Source organism: Euleptes europaea, chromosome 17, assembly GCF_029931775.1.
Source record: "Euleptes europaea isolate rEulEur1 chromosome 17, rEulEur1.hap1, whole genome shotgun sequence".
Taxonomy (NCBI): domain Eukaryota; kingdom Metazoa; phylum Chordata; class Lepidosauria; order Squamata; family Sphaerodactylidae; genus Euleptes; species Euleptes europaea.
This window is the reverse complement of record NC_079328.1, coordinates 49558833-49574717: the sequence shown is the minus strand read 5'-3', so window position 1 is coordinate 49574717 and position 15885 is coordinate 49558833. Positions and strand designations below refer to the sequence as shown.

The window sequence follows — 15885 nt, the reverse complement described above, 5'->3', positions numbered from 1 at the left end:
CTGTCCCATCTCTTGAGTTAGATTTTCTTTGGCTTTTCTGCTAGGAATTGGCCAGCTCAAGGGCAGAAGAAGCCCCAGAGAGACAACCTTTGGGGAAGGAAATGGGGGTTCAGGGGACACTCACCCCCCTCCCTTCATGTTTTTATAGTGATGACTTTGGGCTAACAGGAGGAAAGCAGGGCCTGAGAAACCCTTTTCCTCTTTCATGGTAAGAATTTTTCAACTGGATCAGACCAAGGCCTGTCTCAGTTCGCCATCCTATTTCTTTCAATGACCAAAAAGATACTCCCAGACACGAAGCAGGGCCTGAAGGCAACAACCTCCCCCATTTCCTTGTCCTTCAGCAACTGGTATTCAGTGATACACTGCCTCTGAACCTGGAGGCTCCATTCAGCTATCATGGCTGCTGATAAACCTCTTCCATGCATTTGTCTAACCTCTCCTTTTAACGCCATCACTTCATCTTGTGGCAGTGAATTCCAGAAGTTAATGGGAGTACTTCTTCACGTAACATCCTGAATCTACTACCCACTAATTTCACTGGATTCCCGTGTTCTGGGAGAAGCGGAACGTTCTCTCCCACTTTCTCCTGACCGACCATGCTTCATAAACCTCTGTCATGTCCCCCTCTAGTTGCCTTTCTCTAAATGGAAACCCCACCAAGTTGTTTGCTTTTTTTAGCATGAAAGGTGCTCCGATCCCCTCGTTCCAGTTGCACTTTTCTAGTTCTATGATATCTCAGAGATGAAGTGACCAGACATTAGAGTGCTCCAAATGACAACACACCGTGGATTTAAAGTAGGGGAACTGGGATACTGGCTGTTTTATTTACAACGCTTTCCCTAATAACCTTCAGAGTGGATTACTTCCGTAACTGCCACCTGCTGAGTTAACAGGTTCGTGGAATTATCCACTGTGATCCAAAATTTGGGACAGGGACAGTCTTGGTGTATATGTGAAGTCAAGGGGTTTTTTTTTTGTTCCGATCTGAATCACTTTACATTTTCCTGTTATGAACTGGGATTTTCACCATCCTGGACAATTCAGGGTCACCTGCAAATTGGGCTCCCACGCGTGACTTTGGATTATTTATGACCATGTTAAAGAGTCCCACTTGGCGAAATAGAACAACAGACAGTTCTGTAAGAAGCGCAGCCAGTAAGACATTCCAGCCTGGATCTCCAAAACACACTGCAGACCCATTGAGAACAGAACCTTTAAAAACTTGGAGCTGATGGGATATAACCCTCCTATGATATCTACTCAGGAGATAAGCAGGAGAAGCTGCATCACTCTGATGGAGACTTTGCATGCTCGTAAACATCACTCTGCAGTTTGGGCGGTGCTAAAATCATCTTGTGACAGCACACAACAAGAGATGGAAACGGACGTCTTGACGCTGTCGTTTGGATGCCGCCTTTAAACATCAGCTATTGCTTTGTACAGAAATGTATCAGGCCCATAGGCAAAAAACAACAGGAAGCAGGAGTCACCCCCCCACACACACACAAGATGCTTGCAGAAGCATAAAATGACAGGCAACCAAGCAGTCCTTTGAAGGCCACAAGACTCTTCCATCTGGGCATGGCAACCCTTTCAGTGCTCATTTAATTAATTCATTTATTTTTATTTAAGACCTTTTAATGCCACCTTTCCAGCCGATCAGGGCCGATTTAGGCTTGGCCAAGACGTAGTCCTGAGATGGCTCTGTGTAGGCAGGGGACCACAGTTTTGAATTAATCCCCCCTCCCTGTTAAACCAAACTCTCTGTAGGCAGAAACTAATATCAACATGATAAACTGGGCTGCAACCCTCACCTTGATGGGCGAGCTCAGGGGTGTCGAACCCATTTGTTACGAGGGCCGGATGTGACATAAATGTCACTTGGTCAGGCCAGGCCATGCGTGCCATAAAAATGCCAGGTACCGGAGATACAGGCTTTATAGAAGACAAAGCCAACTAATAATATTATTTTTTACTTTATTTTGTACTTAAAATACAAACATACTTAAAACAATAACTCTTGCAGTATTTTCTTTTATTTAACAGTCTTTGATCATTGATGCCTCCAGACTAGAGGGGTGGCTGCCTCGAGGTTGCAGCAAGCTTGCCCGCCCATACTGGAAATGTGTGTGTATGTGTGTGTGTGGGGGGGCTGCCTCATGGGCTGGATAGGTGCTCTCATGGGGCCAGATCCATCCCCTGGGCAGCACGTTTGACACCCCTGGGCTAACTTGTTAATGTGGGAAGGGGGCATTCAAAACCAGCTACGCAGATTATTTTAAAATGTCCTGATTTGTTTCATTGGCATATGAGGATATTCAAGGCCTTCAGCCCAACACAAATCACTTTTGGCTAAGACTTCATTACGTTATAACACAAGAACATGTTTTGCATATTGGTTATTTGTTGCTATATGTACATGGATTCACAAGAAATGGTATGTCATATTCTCCTTATTTTTATTATTATTCAGTGCAGTCTTTTTTTAATCTCTGTGCTTTGTTTTGTGTTCTTGTAGGTTATCCGGGCTGTGTGACCGTGGTCTTGGTATTTTCTTTCCTGACGTTTTGCCAGCAGCTGTGGCAGGCATCTTCAGAAGAGTAACACTGAAGGACAGTGTCTCTCGTTTTGTTTTGTGTGTTTGTTTTTTGCTTTCTCGAGTTTTTTTTTGGGGGGGAAACTAATCATAAACTTTGTAAGGAAAAGTAAGGGCAGCCTCAGCCCCCCGCCCTGAATCCTGCTGCGGGCATGCACAGACAGACCATGTTGCCGGAAGGGTTCTTACCGTCTCGCCGTGCCCTGGAGAAGGCGCTGGTTCAGTCTGGATGTTCCCCTGGTACGGACCCCAGGACAAGCCCTCGGGCACGTTCTGCCTGGCAAAGACTTTGCTGTTGCCCTCAGAAGTTGTCAGCTCCAGTTCACCTGTCAGAAAGAGGGCAAGGAAAGAAGAAGAAAAAAGGTTGGGAAAGGGAAGGCAATCACACACACACACACAGACAATGTTCCCAAGGCTCCCTTCTACAATGACATAAGATCGCAATATATTCTCCCCATATTGTCATCCTTTCCTGGGAGATCGGAAGAAGCTAAAGTTTCCCTTCTCTTAGCAGACTCCTTTCGGAAGATACCGTAACCATTCAAGTAGCCAAATTTTGCCTCCGGTGTAGTGGGATTCGTAAATGGCTAATTGAAAACCTTTCCCCGTAGAAGATCTTTCCTCCTCTACTTCAAATCTTCAAAGCCACAGAGGGGCCATGGCTCAGTGGTGGAGCATCTGCTTGGAGTTCAGAAGGTCCCAGGTTCAATCCCTGGCATCTCCAGTTAAAGGACCAAGTAGGAGGTGATGTGAAATACCCTTTTCTGCCTGAGACCCTGGGGAGCTGCTGCCGGTCTGAGTAGACAATACTGACTTTGATGGACTAAGGGTCTGACTCAGTATAAGGCAGCTTCATGTGCTCATGTGTTCAAATCATCCCTCCCAGAATCATCAACTTATATTATTTTATTATTTTAACCTAACTTTGATTTTTATTCAGAGCTGATATTGTATCGAAATAAAACTTGATTGATTGAATGTCCCCAAGGCCTGCTTTGTCACTAAGGAAAGGTGCTCTGACTAAGTTAGGTCTCCACATGCTGTTGGGTTTTCGATTTCTTACAGCCATGGAGGTGGCATGACTAGGCAGTTCCCACATTGCCTACAAAACCACTTCCCACGTCAGCCACTTCCTTTCGAACAAAAGCCTCCTGGACTTGTGCCTTATTCTGTGGGGGGGGGACAGCCTGAGTTACCCCCTCCCCGAACTGCGCATGCTCCGCCTCAGTGGTGCTCCACCGCCTGTGACCTTGGCACCCCTTTGGAAGGAAAAAAAGAAACTGGGCTTTCCGTTTTTGATTAACACATTGATGGCTCCGAGTCTGTGACCAATCTGGTCTGCTTCGCCCCTGGCCCAAAGCTGGAAATGGTCTCTTCAGCTGACACACAGACTCTACTCCACCAGGCCTGGAGGTGCCCACCTTGATACCCATGGCCAAGATAGCCGCCATCATGTTAAGTGATTTCTGGGCTGGTTTGGCAATATTAGGAAACTGTCAGATGGAGCCTAGAATATCGTCATAAGCAACAGAAGCATTGTTTCGGAGGAAGCGCTCCTTACAGAGTCAGGACTACCCCAGAAACTATGACAAGACATACAGGTTTCCAGAGGAAGAGTAAATGCATATTCACACCACCACATTAGGCTGTGCTCTTACCGACTCTGGTGGGTGTATGTAGGACAGCAACGATTGAGACGCAAGGGTAGACAAGGCGAGACCAGGAGCAGCTGTTTTAATTGGTCACCAAATTAAATGCAGCAGTATCCGGCTAGACCCAGGAGACCTGGGTTCAAATCCTTACTCAGTTAAGTACCCAAAAGGTTGGGTGAAATAAAATGCAATTAAACAATAAATTAATATTTATTACAAAGCGCTATGCGTATATTAAAAACAAGCCCTTATGAGGACAAAACGGAGGACAGGAAAACCATCTACGCTGCCCTGAGCTCCTTAGAAGGGAGGGATAAGAATATGATCTTGCTTCAGACCAATGCACCCCTCCTCTAAAACAATTAGGCTTCTGCATAATGCAAAAATATGGGTCCTTCAGCACTAGAAGTTCATCTCTTGAATGTGACATCTTACCAGCAGCAACAACACTCTCTACCACGTTACGAGCCCTCAAACAAATCTTCCCCCCAAATTCTGGGGGTTACCCTGGGTAGACACCATCTCCATCGCATCACGACCCCCCACCCACTATCCTGACCAGCCCCACCGTACAGTAAAAAAGATCAAAGCTTGCTGGCATTCCTCCATCCAAAGGGAGCCTCTCTTCTGCTTCATTAGGACCCTCAACTGAGGCCGCTTCTAGCCTTAATGGCCTTGATGGGCCGATAAGAGAGGCTTTAATGGGTGAGATAACATGTAAATAGGTTAGGAAGACTCGCCCTAAAATGTTTTAGCTGCACCTTCATCTCTCAGCAGGCAGATAAGATGGCAGCTAAGCAATACACCAATGGAGGCTAAGTGGAGATGCCCTGCACCCCTCAGTGTGCATCGGAAACCCCTGAGAAGGGGGCAGGCCCTGCAGATCTCTCTCTCCCACTCCCTCTAAAGAGGGAGGCATTCCTGGGGGACAGGTGGCGGTCCAGGAAGGAGGCTGGCTGGGTTCGAGGGCCAACTTCCTGCGTGGGAAACATGTCCTTGAAATCAGACTGCTCCTTTCACCAATGTACATCAAATGCACCAGGGTGGCAGAGAGGCAACGGCTCCAGTGAACTGGTGCTTATCACAACACAGGTGCAATTGCTTTGGCAGACAGTGTCACTCAGGTCAGGCCTTCCTCCGCGTGTGAACTGGGGTAGGAAGATTCGTCCATCAGCCTAAACGGCTCAACCAAGCCCATACAGTCCAGCAAAGCCATGGCCCAGCCTAATGCCCTCTGGAAGCCAAGCAGGGCATGGAGGCACCAGCCCTTCTGGCTGGTTCTTTGCCCCCCACCAGCTGGAAATCATACCCACCAGCTGGTTACTCCACAGGATGCTTTCAGATGCTGGCGTGCATGGGCCACCAAGTCCTCTCCTGCTGACCCATCAGATAATCACTGGGGGCCCTCCTCTGGGTGGCCCTCACCACAAAGAGAGGGGGGTCTTTTCTGAACTCCTTCCTTCCCCTGGATTTAATAGCCACTGGCTATCCATCAGCCACTTCACACTTTAAAAAGGGGAAATGAAATTAAATTTTTCCTTGACGCGATAAAGAGAAAAGTTGCCTCATCTCTCATGAAATTGACCAATCTATTTGACAGCAGATAATGCAGTATCCGCTTCTCAGAAAATCTCTTTAGCTGATTTATCCAGGTAGTGATATATTTATTTTGTGCAATATTTTTTGGTGGACATGCTAAAACAATGTGGGCCAGGGAGTCTATTTGATCTGGGCAAAATGGGCATTTTCGTTCTTCTGCAGTAATTTTATAGTATCGCTCTTGTGTCTCGGCTGAGTTTAGGGCATTGCATCTCACCAATAAGACAGCTAGTCTGAACTTAGGAATTTCTAATCAGTGGAAATAGTCTGGCAAGGAGAAAGTTCTGTTGAAGGGTATCTGGAAGAAGCGAGGTGAACATTTATGATTTGCATCCTTAAACACTAAGGCCCAATCCTCATTTAAGATCTTATTTTGTAATTGTGTACAGCTTGCTTTCCAGCCATTTGAAGAACAGTCTTGGAAACTCATTTGGGAGTCAACCCCCCTATGACTGCAAATAAACAAACAGCAAAAGAGATGCTTCTCAATGCAATAGGCAGGGTCTCATGAGGGCTTCTCCTAATGTACATTTCTATCACACCAACCTGCTAAAAAGCTTTATTTTCATGAACGGGTTTCAGTGAAGCATAGACATTCTGGGCATGGTCTGATACACTTGCCATTCATGTTATTTTATGGGTTACATGCTGTTCCCAACATTAATGAAGCTTTGCTGATGCAGCCACAAGGGGAAACGACACATTTTGACATTAGGTGGTGATTCGGGAACAAATGGCTGGCTTGGCTGTGCGACTGGTTTGGGTTTTTATGGAATCGCAGGACTGGTTTGCGCATTTTATGCCATTTGTGGATTTTTACTTTGGTTTTCAATGCTGTGGTTTGAACAGTTTCTCCATTGCATTTTGCCTGTTTCCACATGTTTTTATGGGGATTATACGCTGTTCTGCGGATACTTGCATTCAAGAAATTTGAACGAACTGTGCTGGGAGGGAGACACTGCAGAAGGGCACCCCCATAGCTTTGTTGCCAGGACAGGTGTCTGGATAAAGGGAAAGGAAGAGAAAATCCAGCCTTTGTCCAGAACAGAAGCCAGGCCGGCCCCTCAGGAGTCCAGCTGATGGTAAGAATCCAGGGCTTTGATGAACTCGATCTGGGGATTACTCGCTCTTGAAGGTGAGAGGGGGCAACGGGGCTTCCAGCATCTCTAATCCCTCGCCCAGCAATTGGCGTGAAGGGCTCTGAAGGGCAGTAGGACAAGCAAAGCAGAAGGCCTGGCTCACAGACGTCTCTTTCTCAGAATGCCCCTCCTCAGGGTTTTTTTTTTTAAGAAATCAGAGCAAAATCCAATGAAAATATGGTGGGGCGGGAGAGAGAGAGAGAGAGAAGAGAATCCCTTGTGGTTTTGGATTTGAGATGAGCCAAGACGAGGAGCATAATTGGAAGCTCGGAGACCAGCCAAAAATCCTGCTTCGTGTAATTCAAATTTCAAACCAGGAAGAAATGCAAGAACGCTGTCATATTGTCTTATGCATGGCGGCCGACCTCAGCAAATGTGCCTGGAAGTGGGCTCTTTGGCCTGGTATATGTTCATATTTAGGGCTACTTTGTGCCTGCGTCAATGGAAGCAAACCAGTTTTTAACTATTATTGTAAGCTCCCTTGAACCACGAGGAAAGGCAGAATATAAATGTTTTAATAAATAAATAAAAGAGCACTTCGTGCATGTTCAGAAGGCATTTTTAGCATTCAAATCTGATGCCAGAACTAAGCCCTGGAGAGCGTTGGCTCAAATTCAGTCTTCATTTTGGAAGTGCAGAATGGTTTCTTCCACTTATACAACAGCAACCCACCCCCTCCAAGGTTGTGAAACTGTTAGAAGTTCCATTCAGGATCTGTTGCAAGTCTGCAAAGGATTCCAATGAGAAATTTAGGTTGTACACCACTTCATAGAATCATAGAGTTGGAAGGGACCACCAGGGTCATCTAGTTCAACCCCCTGCACAATGCAGGAAATGCACAACTACCTCCCCACCTCCACACCACCAGTGACTCCTACTCCATGCCCAGAAGATGCCCAAGATGCCCTCCCTCTCACGAACTGCCTAAGATCATAATTAATTAGTTGCTTTCTCTAAGGGAATCTTATAAGGCTTAGACAACTGGATAGGGAAAAAAATCTATAGTTCCTTTCCATGGTTTAAAAAAAAGACCACTGAATGATTTCAGGTTGGCTTAAACAAACCTCAAACTCAGATGGATTCACAATCTGAACAAAACGGCTCCCCGGAGTTTACAGTATTTGCCATCAGAAGACTGAGCTCTTGACAGACCTGGGCAGGTTTCCATAGAAAGAGAAACACGTAGGCACATTTTAGAAATGATGCTTAAATCGCTTTCTGTATTTCTAAGGTCTGAATTTCATGCGTTAAATGTACTGCAAGAACATACATTGGGTTGACTAATGCTTCTGTTCTACTTTGAATCTTGAACTAAGAATTACATCCCAGCCCAAAAGATGCTCTTTGCATCACTTCCAAAAATGAATTTTCAGAGTTTGCTGCTGCTGGAGAAACAAGAAGCCAACTCAGGGCAAGGCTATCTTGGCCCAGAGGTGTGCAACAAAAGCTAAGAGAATCAGAAGCTGGTTGAGAGGAGCTTCATTTCCCATGGTGCGTACACACCATTTCTTTGGACTCATTGCCACGGCTGGTCAAAGGAGTCCTGCAAGCGTGTGAAACAAATGCCATAAGAACACAAGAAAAAATAAGAAAAGCCATGCTGGATCAGACCAAGGTCCATCAAGTCCAGCAGTCTGTTCACACAGTGGCCAACCAGGTGCCTCTAGGAAGCCCACAAATAAGACGACTGCAGCAGCACCATCCTGCCTGTGTTTCACAGCAGCTAATATATTCGGCGTGCTCCTCTGATCCTGGAGAGAATAGGTATGCATCATGACTAGTATCCATTTTAACTAATAGCCATGAATACCCCTCTCCTCCATGAACATGTCCACTCCCCTCTTCAAGCCTTCCAAGTTGGCAGCCATCACCACATCCTGGGGCAGGGAGTTCCACAATTGAACGATGTGTTGTGTGAAGAAATACTTCCTTTTATCTGTTTTGAATTTCTCACCCTCCAGCTTCAGCAGATGATCCCATGTTCTGGTACTACGAGAGAGGTAGAAAAGCTTATCCCTGTCCACTCTCTCCAAACCATGCATAATTTTATAGACCTCTGACCCGAATCTGCCTGCAAGCTCTCTTGCAAATCACCTTCAACTTTTGGAAAGCAAAGCCACCCATGTCTGTCTTATGCCCTGCAAAAGCTATGGTTCCTGCCATGCCATGCAAGCCCCACTTTCTGCTCTCCGTTGCCGACAACAAAGAGTTCCCTATTCTGTAAGAGCCTTGAGAGGGAAGCGGCCAACTTAGGGTTAATCGACAAGTCTTGGCCAGCTTGGCAAACAAGCGGATTTTGTGCCCAACAACTGCCAGCTTTCCTCCTGCTTCTTGCTGGCTAATCAGTTGCGTTTGGGTCAGGAGACCATGCCTCCGAGATAACAGCCTTTTGCCTGACACTTTCCATGTCAGAGCACTCCATCTTCTGTGTATCAATCCCCACCAGAGAAAACACACGGCCACTGATAAAGAAGGCAACCGTTCCAGACGCAAGGGGACAAAAATAGGGCAGGCCAAGCAGGCCACTTCCCTCCCTTCGGCTCTGCCGGATTTTGCAAAAAAAAATTTTAAATTTTTTTTTAAAAAAGACAGGACAGGAATTATGCCCCTAATTAAAAGCCAAGTGGATGGAGAGTCAGGAAAACAAAGCGGAAACGGAGAAGTTGTACAGTAGCGAGTCCCTGCAGCATTCAGGCCAGTAGCCCTTCTACAGAAGCCCGTTTTGGCCAGCCAAGAAAGCTCTTTCTCACCCACATGAGAGAGAAGCAGGAACCACCTGCAGTCGAACTCGGGCTAGTTCCTTGCAGCCCACGGCCAGGACTGCTCAAAGCTGAAACCGCCACTTCCACTGCCTGATGACTGTGAGAAAAATGCTTTTCTTCTTGCAAAGAAGGTACTCAAGTCAAGGAGAACGAAGGCTGGAGAGTGCTAACGCATCCCGTTTTCAGACGGGAGTTTGGTCCGCTGTTCCACAAAGAACCCCGCCAGTGGGATTTCCTGACAAAGGAAATCCACCTTAGCACCTCCCAGTCCTCCTTGACCCTTCAAGGGAAAACCTTTTCCATTCTGCTGTTAATTGATGTTGCTGGCTATAAATTTAGCAACAAGCAGGATTTTGTTGTATTGATTGTTTTATTGCATTGCCTGGCTTTAAACTGTGTATATATTTGACCACTTGCATTTCACAGCCTTTTGGCCTCACGGTTTGGAATTTATTTTCCTCTCTCACCACATGTATATATAATGTTTTCATGCACCTGACAAAGTAGGCTGTGGCTCAGGGAAGCCCAAGGCACAGTAAATCAGTTAAACCCACCCCCCCGAAATGCCACAAGACACTCTGCTATGTTTTATCTCAAGAGGATAACACAAAGCTCCCCGTCTGAAATCTAGAGATATTTCTCTGCCCCGTCTGAGTTTTACGGTTGTGCAAATCTGTTTGCACAGTTTTGGTGTGGTAGGAAACTGCAGAGTTTTTTTTTTTTAATGCTCTTGTGAATGAGTCAACAATACGCAAATGTGTGAGAGATTCCTGACATCACAATTCCCTCCCTGCTCTCTTAGGAGGTTTTGCTTGGCCTCCGGCCCTGCTCTATGTGCCCAGAATTCTTCCCCCAAACTGCTGTGCCTTTTGCTCTTTCTCTTCAAGCCCTAATTTCCACTGAGCTTTCCCTTTGGCCTCCTTAGCTTTTCTCTCTGAGAAAATCACCTACACATAGCCTGTGATTGCCTGCATCTGTGAAAGACAGCTGGAAGATGGGAGAAGGTGAGCACCAGGGCTGTGACACTTTCAGGGCGTGGCGCATTAAAAGGTTCACCTGTAGTCCCACCCACAGTGCCTTATGCAGCCTGGACTTAGGCCTGATCTGACTGATGTGGGACAGCAGAGTCAGAACCGTAGATCATTTGTTTTTAAAATGCCCCTTTGCATGGAAAACTCCCTGCAAGATAGACATAACACAAACTGGAGCGGCGGTGGCGGAAAGCGCCATCAAGTCGCAGCCGACTTATGGCAGGCCCAGAGGGTTTTCAAGGAAAGAGATTGTCAGAGGTGGTTTGCCAGCGTGGTGAAGGGTTTAAAAGAGGTGGTTTGGAGCAGTGGACTCTGATCTGGAGAACCGGGTTCGATTCCCCACTCCTCCACATGAGCGGCGGAGGCTAATCTGGTGAACTGGATTTGTTTCCCCACTCCTACACACGAAGCCAGCTGGGTGACCTTAGGCGAGTCACAGTTCTCTTAGAGCTCTCTCAGCCCTGCCTACCTCTCAGCCCTGCCTACAGGGTGTCTGTTGTGGGGAGGGGAAGGGAAGGTGATTGTAAGCCGGTTTGATTCTCCTTTAAGTGGCGGAGAAAGTTGGCATATAAAAAGCAACTCTTCTTCTTCTTGCCATCGCCTGCCTCTGCGTAGCAACCCTGGCCTTGCTTGGTGGTCTCCCACCCAAGTACTAACCAGGGCCAACCCTGCTTAGCTTCTGAGATCTGATGAAGTTGGTCCTGACCTGGATAGCCCAGGCTAGCCCAAACTGGAGTAGACAGAATGAAAATCTTTTTTTCCTTGATAGGTCAATTTTCTTCATTTGCTTGCAGGGATTTTTTTCTTTTGTGTGGAGCGCTCAAGACGGCATCTCCCCCTCCCCTGCTGTTTACAATGGCTGGGTGCACTTGACCACCTCAGGTTTCTTCCACTTCCTTCTGCTCTAGGTATAGACCAATGACCATCACACAAGGAACACCTCAACAGAACAAGGAGGGCCAGCAGGTGCCCAGGTGTACTCCAAGGGGGCACACAGAGTGGCACCCACTGCATTTCTCTGGACCGTATCCAAACTGCCAGAAAGAAAACAAGAAGCTATGAAGTGTACATTAATAAGAGCCAGGCCCAGCCTAGCTAATGGCCAGAACAATCTTGCAGATTATCACAAGGCACAAAGTCCATTTCTCTCCCTCTCTCTCAGTGCGCGCACGCGCTTCTCGCTGCCCCTAATCTCGGGATCGGTGGTGCTGGCTCTCGGTTTCACCACCCTGCAGGTTAATACAATTCCCCCTTATCTTATCTATCCATCAGCTTCCTGGCAAAGCCGGATCCGATTGGCTCCTGCAAGCCAGCTGGCCTGGAAGTTATCGGAATAATTCTTATCTCTGGGATCATTAACCAAATTGGGCTGGTATCAGCCTGTACGCTTGCGATAATAAAGTTACAAAAGGAATTGGGGCGGCGGGGGGGGGGGGAGAAAACAGGGAAGGGACAGTCTGAAAGCTTCTGTTCCCTGGGGTTCCACTCAGATGCTGCGGAAGAAACAGGGATCCCAGTCTACAATGGTGGGGCCAGGAAATCCTAAAGCTGCACTGAGACTGTACCACTCAACAACTTCATTTTCCAAGCAAGGCCAACAAGATGCGGGCTGGAACGTTTACATGCAGAATGGTATCAACCATTCCTGCCCAGGGAGATGCTTTTGTGGCTACTTCAGCTTATCTAGACATTTGCAACATCCAGTAGCCATGAGTTCCATAGTCTGGTGACCTGTTTGTATATGAACAACTTTTCTTTGTTGGCCTCCAACCTGTTCTCTTTCTAACAGGTAAGAACAGCATTGCAGGATCACACCCTATGTGTGCCTAGTCCCACATCTGGTATCCCACGCTGACTATCCAGCTATCCCAAGAAGGCCCATCAGCAGGGGCATTCAGAGGTATGCTGCTTCCAAATGTGAAGGTTCCATTTAGCCATCCTAGCTAATGGCCATTATAATCTTCCCCAGTTTTTAAAGAAAATTAGGGCCCAATGTTCCTTGGATCAGCTACATTTCTGCTTATGTCAATCCATAAAGCATTAAGTAGAGCTTGAGAAGGAGCCCCCTGGCGCAGAGTGGTAAGCTGCAGTATTGCAGTCCAAAGCTTTGCTCACGACCTGAGTTCGATCCCAACGGACGTTGGTTTCAGGTAGACGGCTCAAGGTTGACTCAGCCTTCCATCCTTCCGAGGTCGGTGAAATGAGTACCCAGCTTGATGGGGGTAAAGGGAAGATGACTGGGGAAGGCACTGGCAAACCATCCCGTAAAACAAAGTCTGCCTAGAAAATGTCGGGATGTGACATCACCCCATGGGTCAAGAATGACCCGGTGCTTGCACAGGGGACCTTTACCTTTACAGCTTGAGAAGGTGCAGAAAAAAGCAACCAAAATGATCAGTGGACTAGAGCAACTGCCCTATGAGGAGTGGTTAAAACACGTAGGGCTGTTTAGCTTGGAAAGAAGGAGGTTAAGGGGAGATATGATAGTGGTCTATAAAATTGTGCATGGTCTGGAGAGAGTGGACAGGGAGAAGATTTTCTCCCTCTCTCATAATACTAGAACGTGGGGTCATCTGCTGAAGCTGGAGGGTGAGATAGTCAAAACAGATAAAAGGAAGTATTTCTTCACATAATTCATAGTTAAATGGTGGAACTCCCTTCCCCCAGGATGTGGTGATGGCTGCCAACTTGGAAGGCTTTAAGAGGGGAGTGGACATGTTCACGGAGGAGAGGGCTATCCATGGCTACTAGTCAAGATGAATACTGGTCATGATGCACACCTATTCTCTCCGGGATCAGAGGAGCAGGTCTATTCTATGAGGTGCTGTGGAACACAGGCAGGATAATGCTGCTGCAGTCATCTTGCTTGTGGGCTTCCTAGAGGCACCTGGTTAGCCACTGTGTGAAGAGACTGCTGGACTTGATGGATCTGATAGCCTTTCTTATGTTCTTATGTAAATTGATATTTAAAATATTGCAATAAAATATTAATACATAACGGTAATAAGAAAACAAATAGCCAGATGCATACTCATAATGCCTATGCTTCCTCCAAAAATGGACATTTAATCGACATGCTGCCATGGGGCCCTGCTGGCATCCCATAAAGTGCGTTAGAGCGAAGTGTTCACTGCATGTGCACTGCAGTCCATGAGGGGGCTTCTTTCTTTTTAACCTGTTAGCAGGTGTGGCCCCGGCTTTACTTGTGCTTACTGAAAAGGAGAAGTGCTCCAGAGGGGAGAACGGCCCTGCAGGGAGAGGAACTGCAGAGTGTGAGGAAGCAGGCCGTTTGGCCTCAACCTGAGTGCTGTGAATAAAAGAGGCTCCCAAGAGGCCGGCTCCACTTGTGTGTCTGTACAGAACAGGCCAATAGAGGTGGAGGGGTATGGAGAAGATGACGTTTTTTGCAAGGTTTTTTTTTTTAAATCACAGTTCTTTAGTGGAGTTTGCTCCAGGGAGGAGGAGGAGGAGGAGGGGAAGAAGAAGAGTTGGTTTTTATATGCCGACTTTCTCCACCACTTAAGGTAGAATCAAACCGGCTTACAATAACCTTCCCTTCCCCACCCCACAACAGACACCCTGTGAGGTAGGTGGGGCTGAGAGTGTGTGACTAGCCCAAGGTCACCCAGCTGGCTTTATGTGTAGGAGTGGGGAAACAAATCCAGTTCACCAGATTAGCCTCCGCCACTCATGTGTAGGAGCGGGGAATCACTCGATTCGTCAGCTCGGACTCCACCGCTCCAAACCACCTCTCTTAACCACTACACCACACTGGCTCTCCCACAATTAGTTGCTAGTGCCCAACATCTTGCAATCCAAGGCATTATACCCTGCTGAGGTCATCCCCTCCTCAAACTCTGCTCTTCCCAGGATCCAGACCTCCAAATCTCCAGGAATTTACCAACCCGGGGTCGGCAACCTTAAGCATCACATGCTTGTGTGGACAAAACCTTTACAGAATTGCACGTGTGTGTAAAGGAGTGGGACCAAAGGATTCTCACAAAGGAAGGACGGGTTCCCAAGAGAAGTGGTATAATGTTACAGTGCAGAACCCTGACAAACAAAACAAAACAGCTGTGCAGGGGGTTGGACTAGATGACCCTGGTGGTCCCTTCCATCTCTATGATTCTCTGAACCTGGGGGAATGGTCTGTCTGCATCCATAGAGGGGATCTTTTACTGTTTCAAGATCCCCTCTGTGTGGATGCAGACAGACCATTCCTCCGGCTGATGTATGTAAACCTGTGAGCAGCAACAGTTCCTTTTCCTGGGAAACTAACAACCCTCTCGCCTCCAAGTCCGACAGTATCAAACCTGCATATAAATTTCCAATTCAGCAGCTTTTCACTATAGCAGAGCAACGTAGCAGCCCCAAAAGAGTAGGTCTCTTTTTCGGCCACCAGCTGGGGATGGGAGGGACTTCAATATAATTTGGAGTACCACCAGCTGAGGATTAACAAGCCAGGCCTGGCAGCCACAAGAGTAGGAGGAGCTTGTTCCGCTTCTGCAAAAAGAAGTCCCGTGTTTTAAGCTGTTTCTTCAAACATTATTTTTCTCCAACAAGCTGCAAACACGAGGCAGACAGAATATTAACACACACACACACACACATACCCCTGACAACTCAACTAGCGAAATGATGCAGGATAGCACGGGCCTGATAAGATGGAGGGGGCGATTGGGAGAGGGTTTAAGCTGCATACAAGCAACGTCTTCACTCTTCACCTTCCTGCACAAAAGGAAATCTCTCCAAAGGGGCTAAGGAGATTATCCCGGCTTTGCCAGCTTGGGTGCTCCAGTAATCAGGGGCAGTCTTGGGAATAACAAAGGAGCTGTTGGGTCTTCAATTAGAGCAGCAGGAGGACAGAAGGGGGTTGCGGAGACCCTTCCCCAGGCCCACAGCATGCCCCCTGTTAGCAAAAAGGCTGTGGAACTGGGAGCCCACAGGAGAGGACAAGGATCCCACCGACACATTGGACTCAATCAATCAATCGACCTTTATTGGCATATTCTCAGAAATGGACACACGGGACCCTATGGCTTCTCTGGGCAGAGTCATCTCCCCGAATTGCCTTGCCTGTCTAAGCCAAGTCCTAATGAGATG

General features: G+C 47.2%; 1 protein-coding gene across 1 annotated transcript in view; it reads right to left on the bottom strand.

The window, feature by feature from the left end:
• The window catches only part of ZFPM1 (zinc finger protein, FOG family member 1), a 103831-nt gene that overhangs the window by 17366 nt on the left and 70580 nt on the right, over nt 1-15885 (bottom strand). The window contains exon 4 of the mRNA XM_056862389.1: nt 2789-2925. Coding sequence (XP_056718367.1) covers nt 2789-2925 — 137 coding nt within the window. The remainder of the gene's footprint in view (nt 1-2788; nt 2926-15885) is intronic.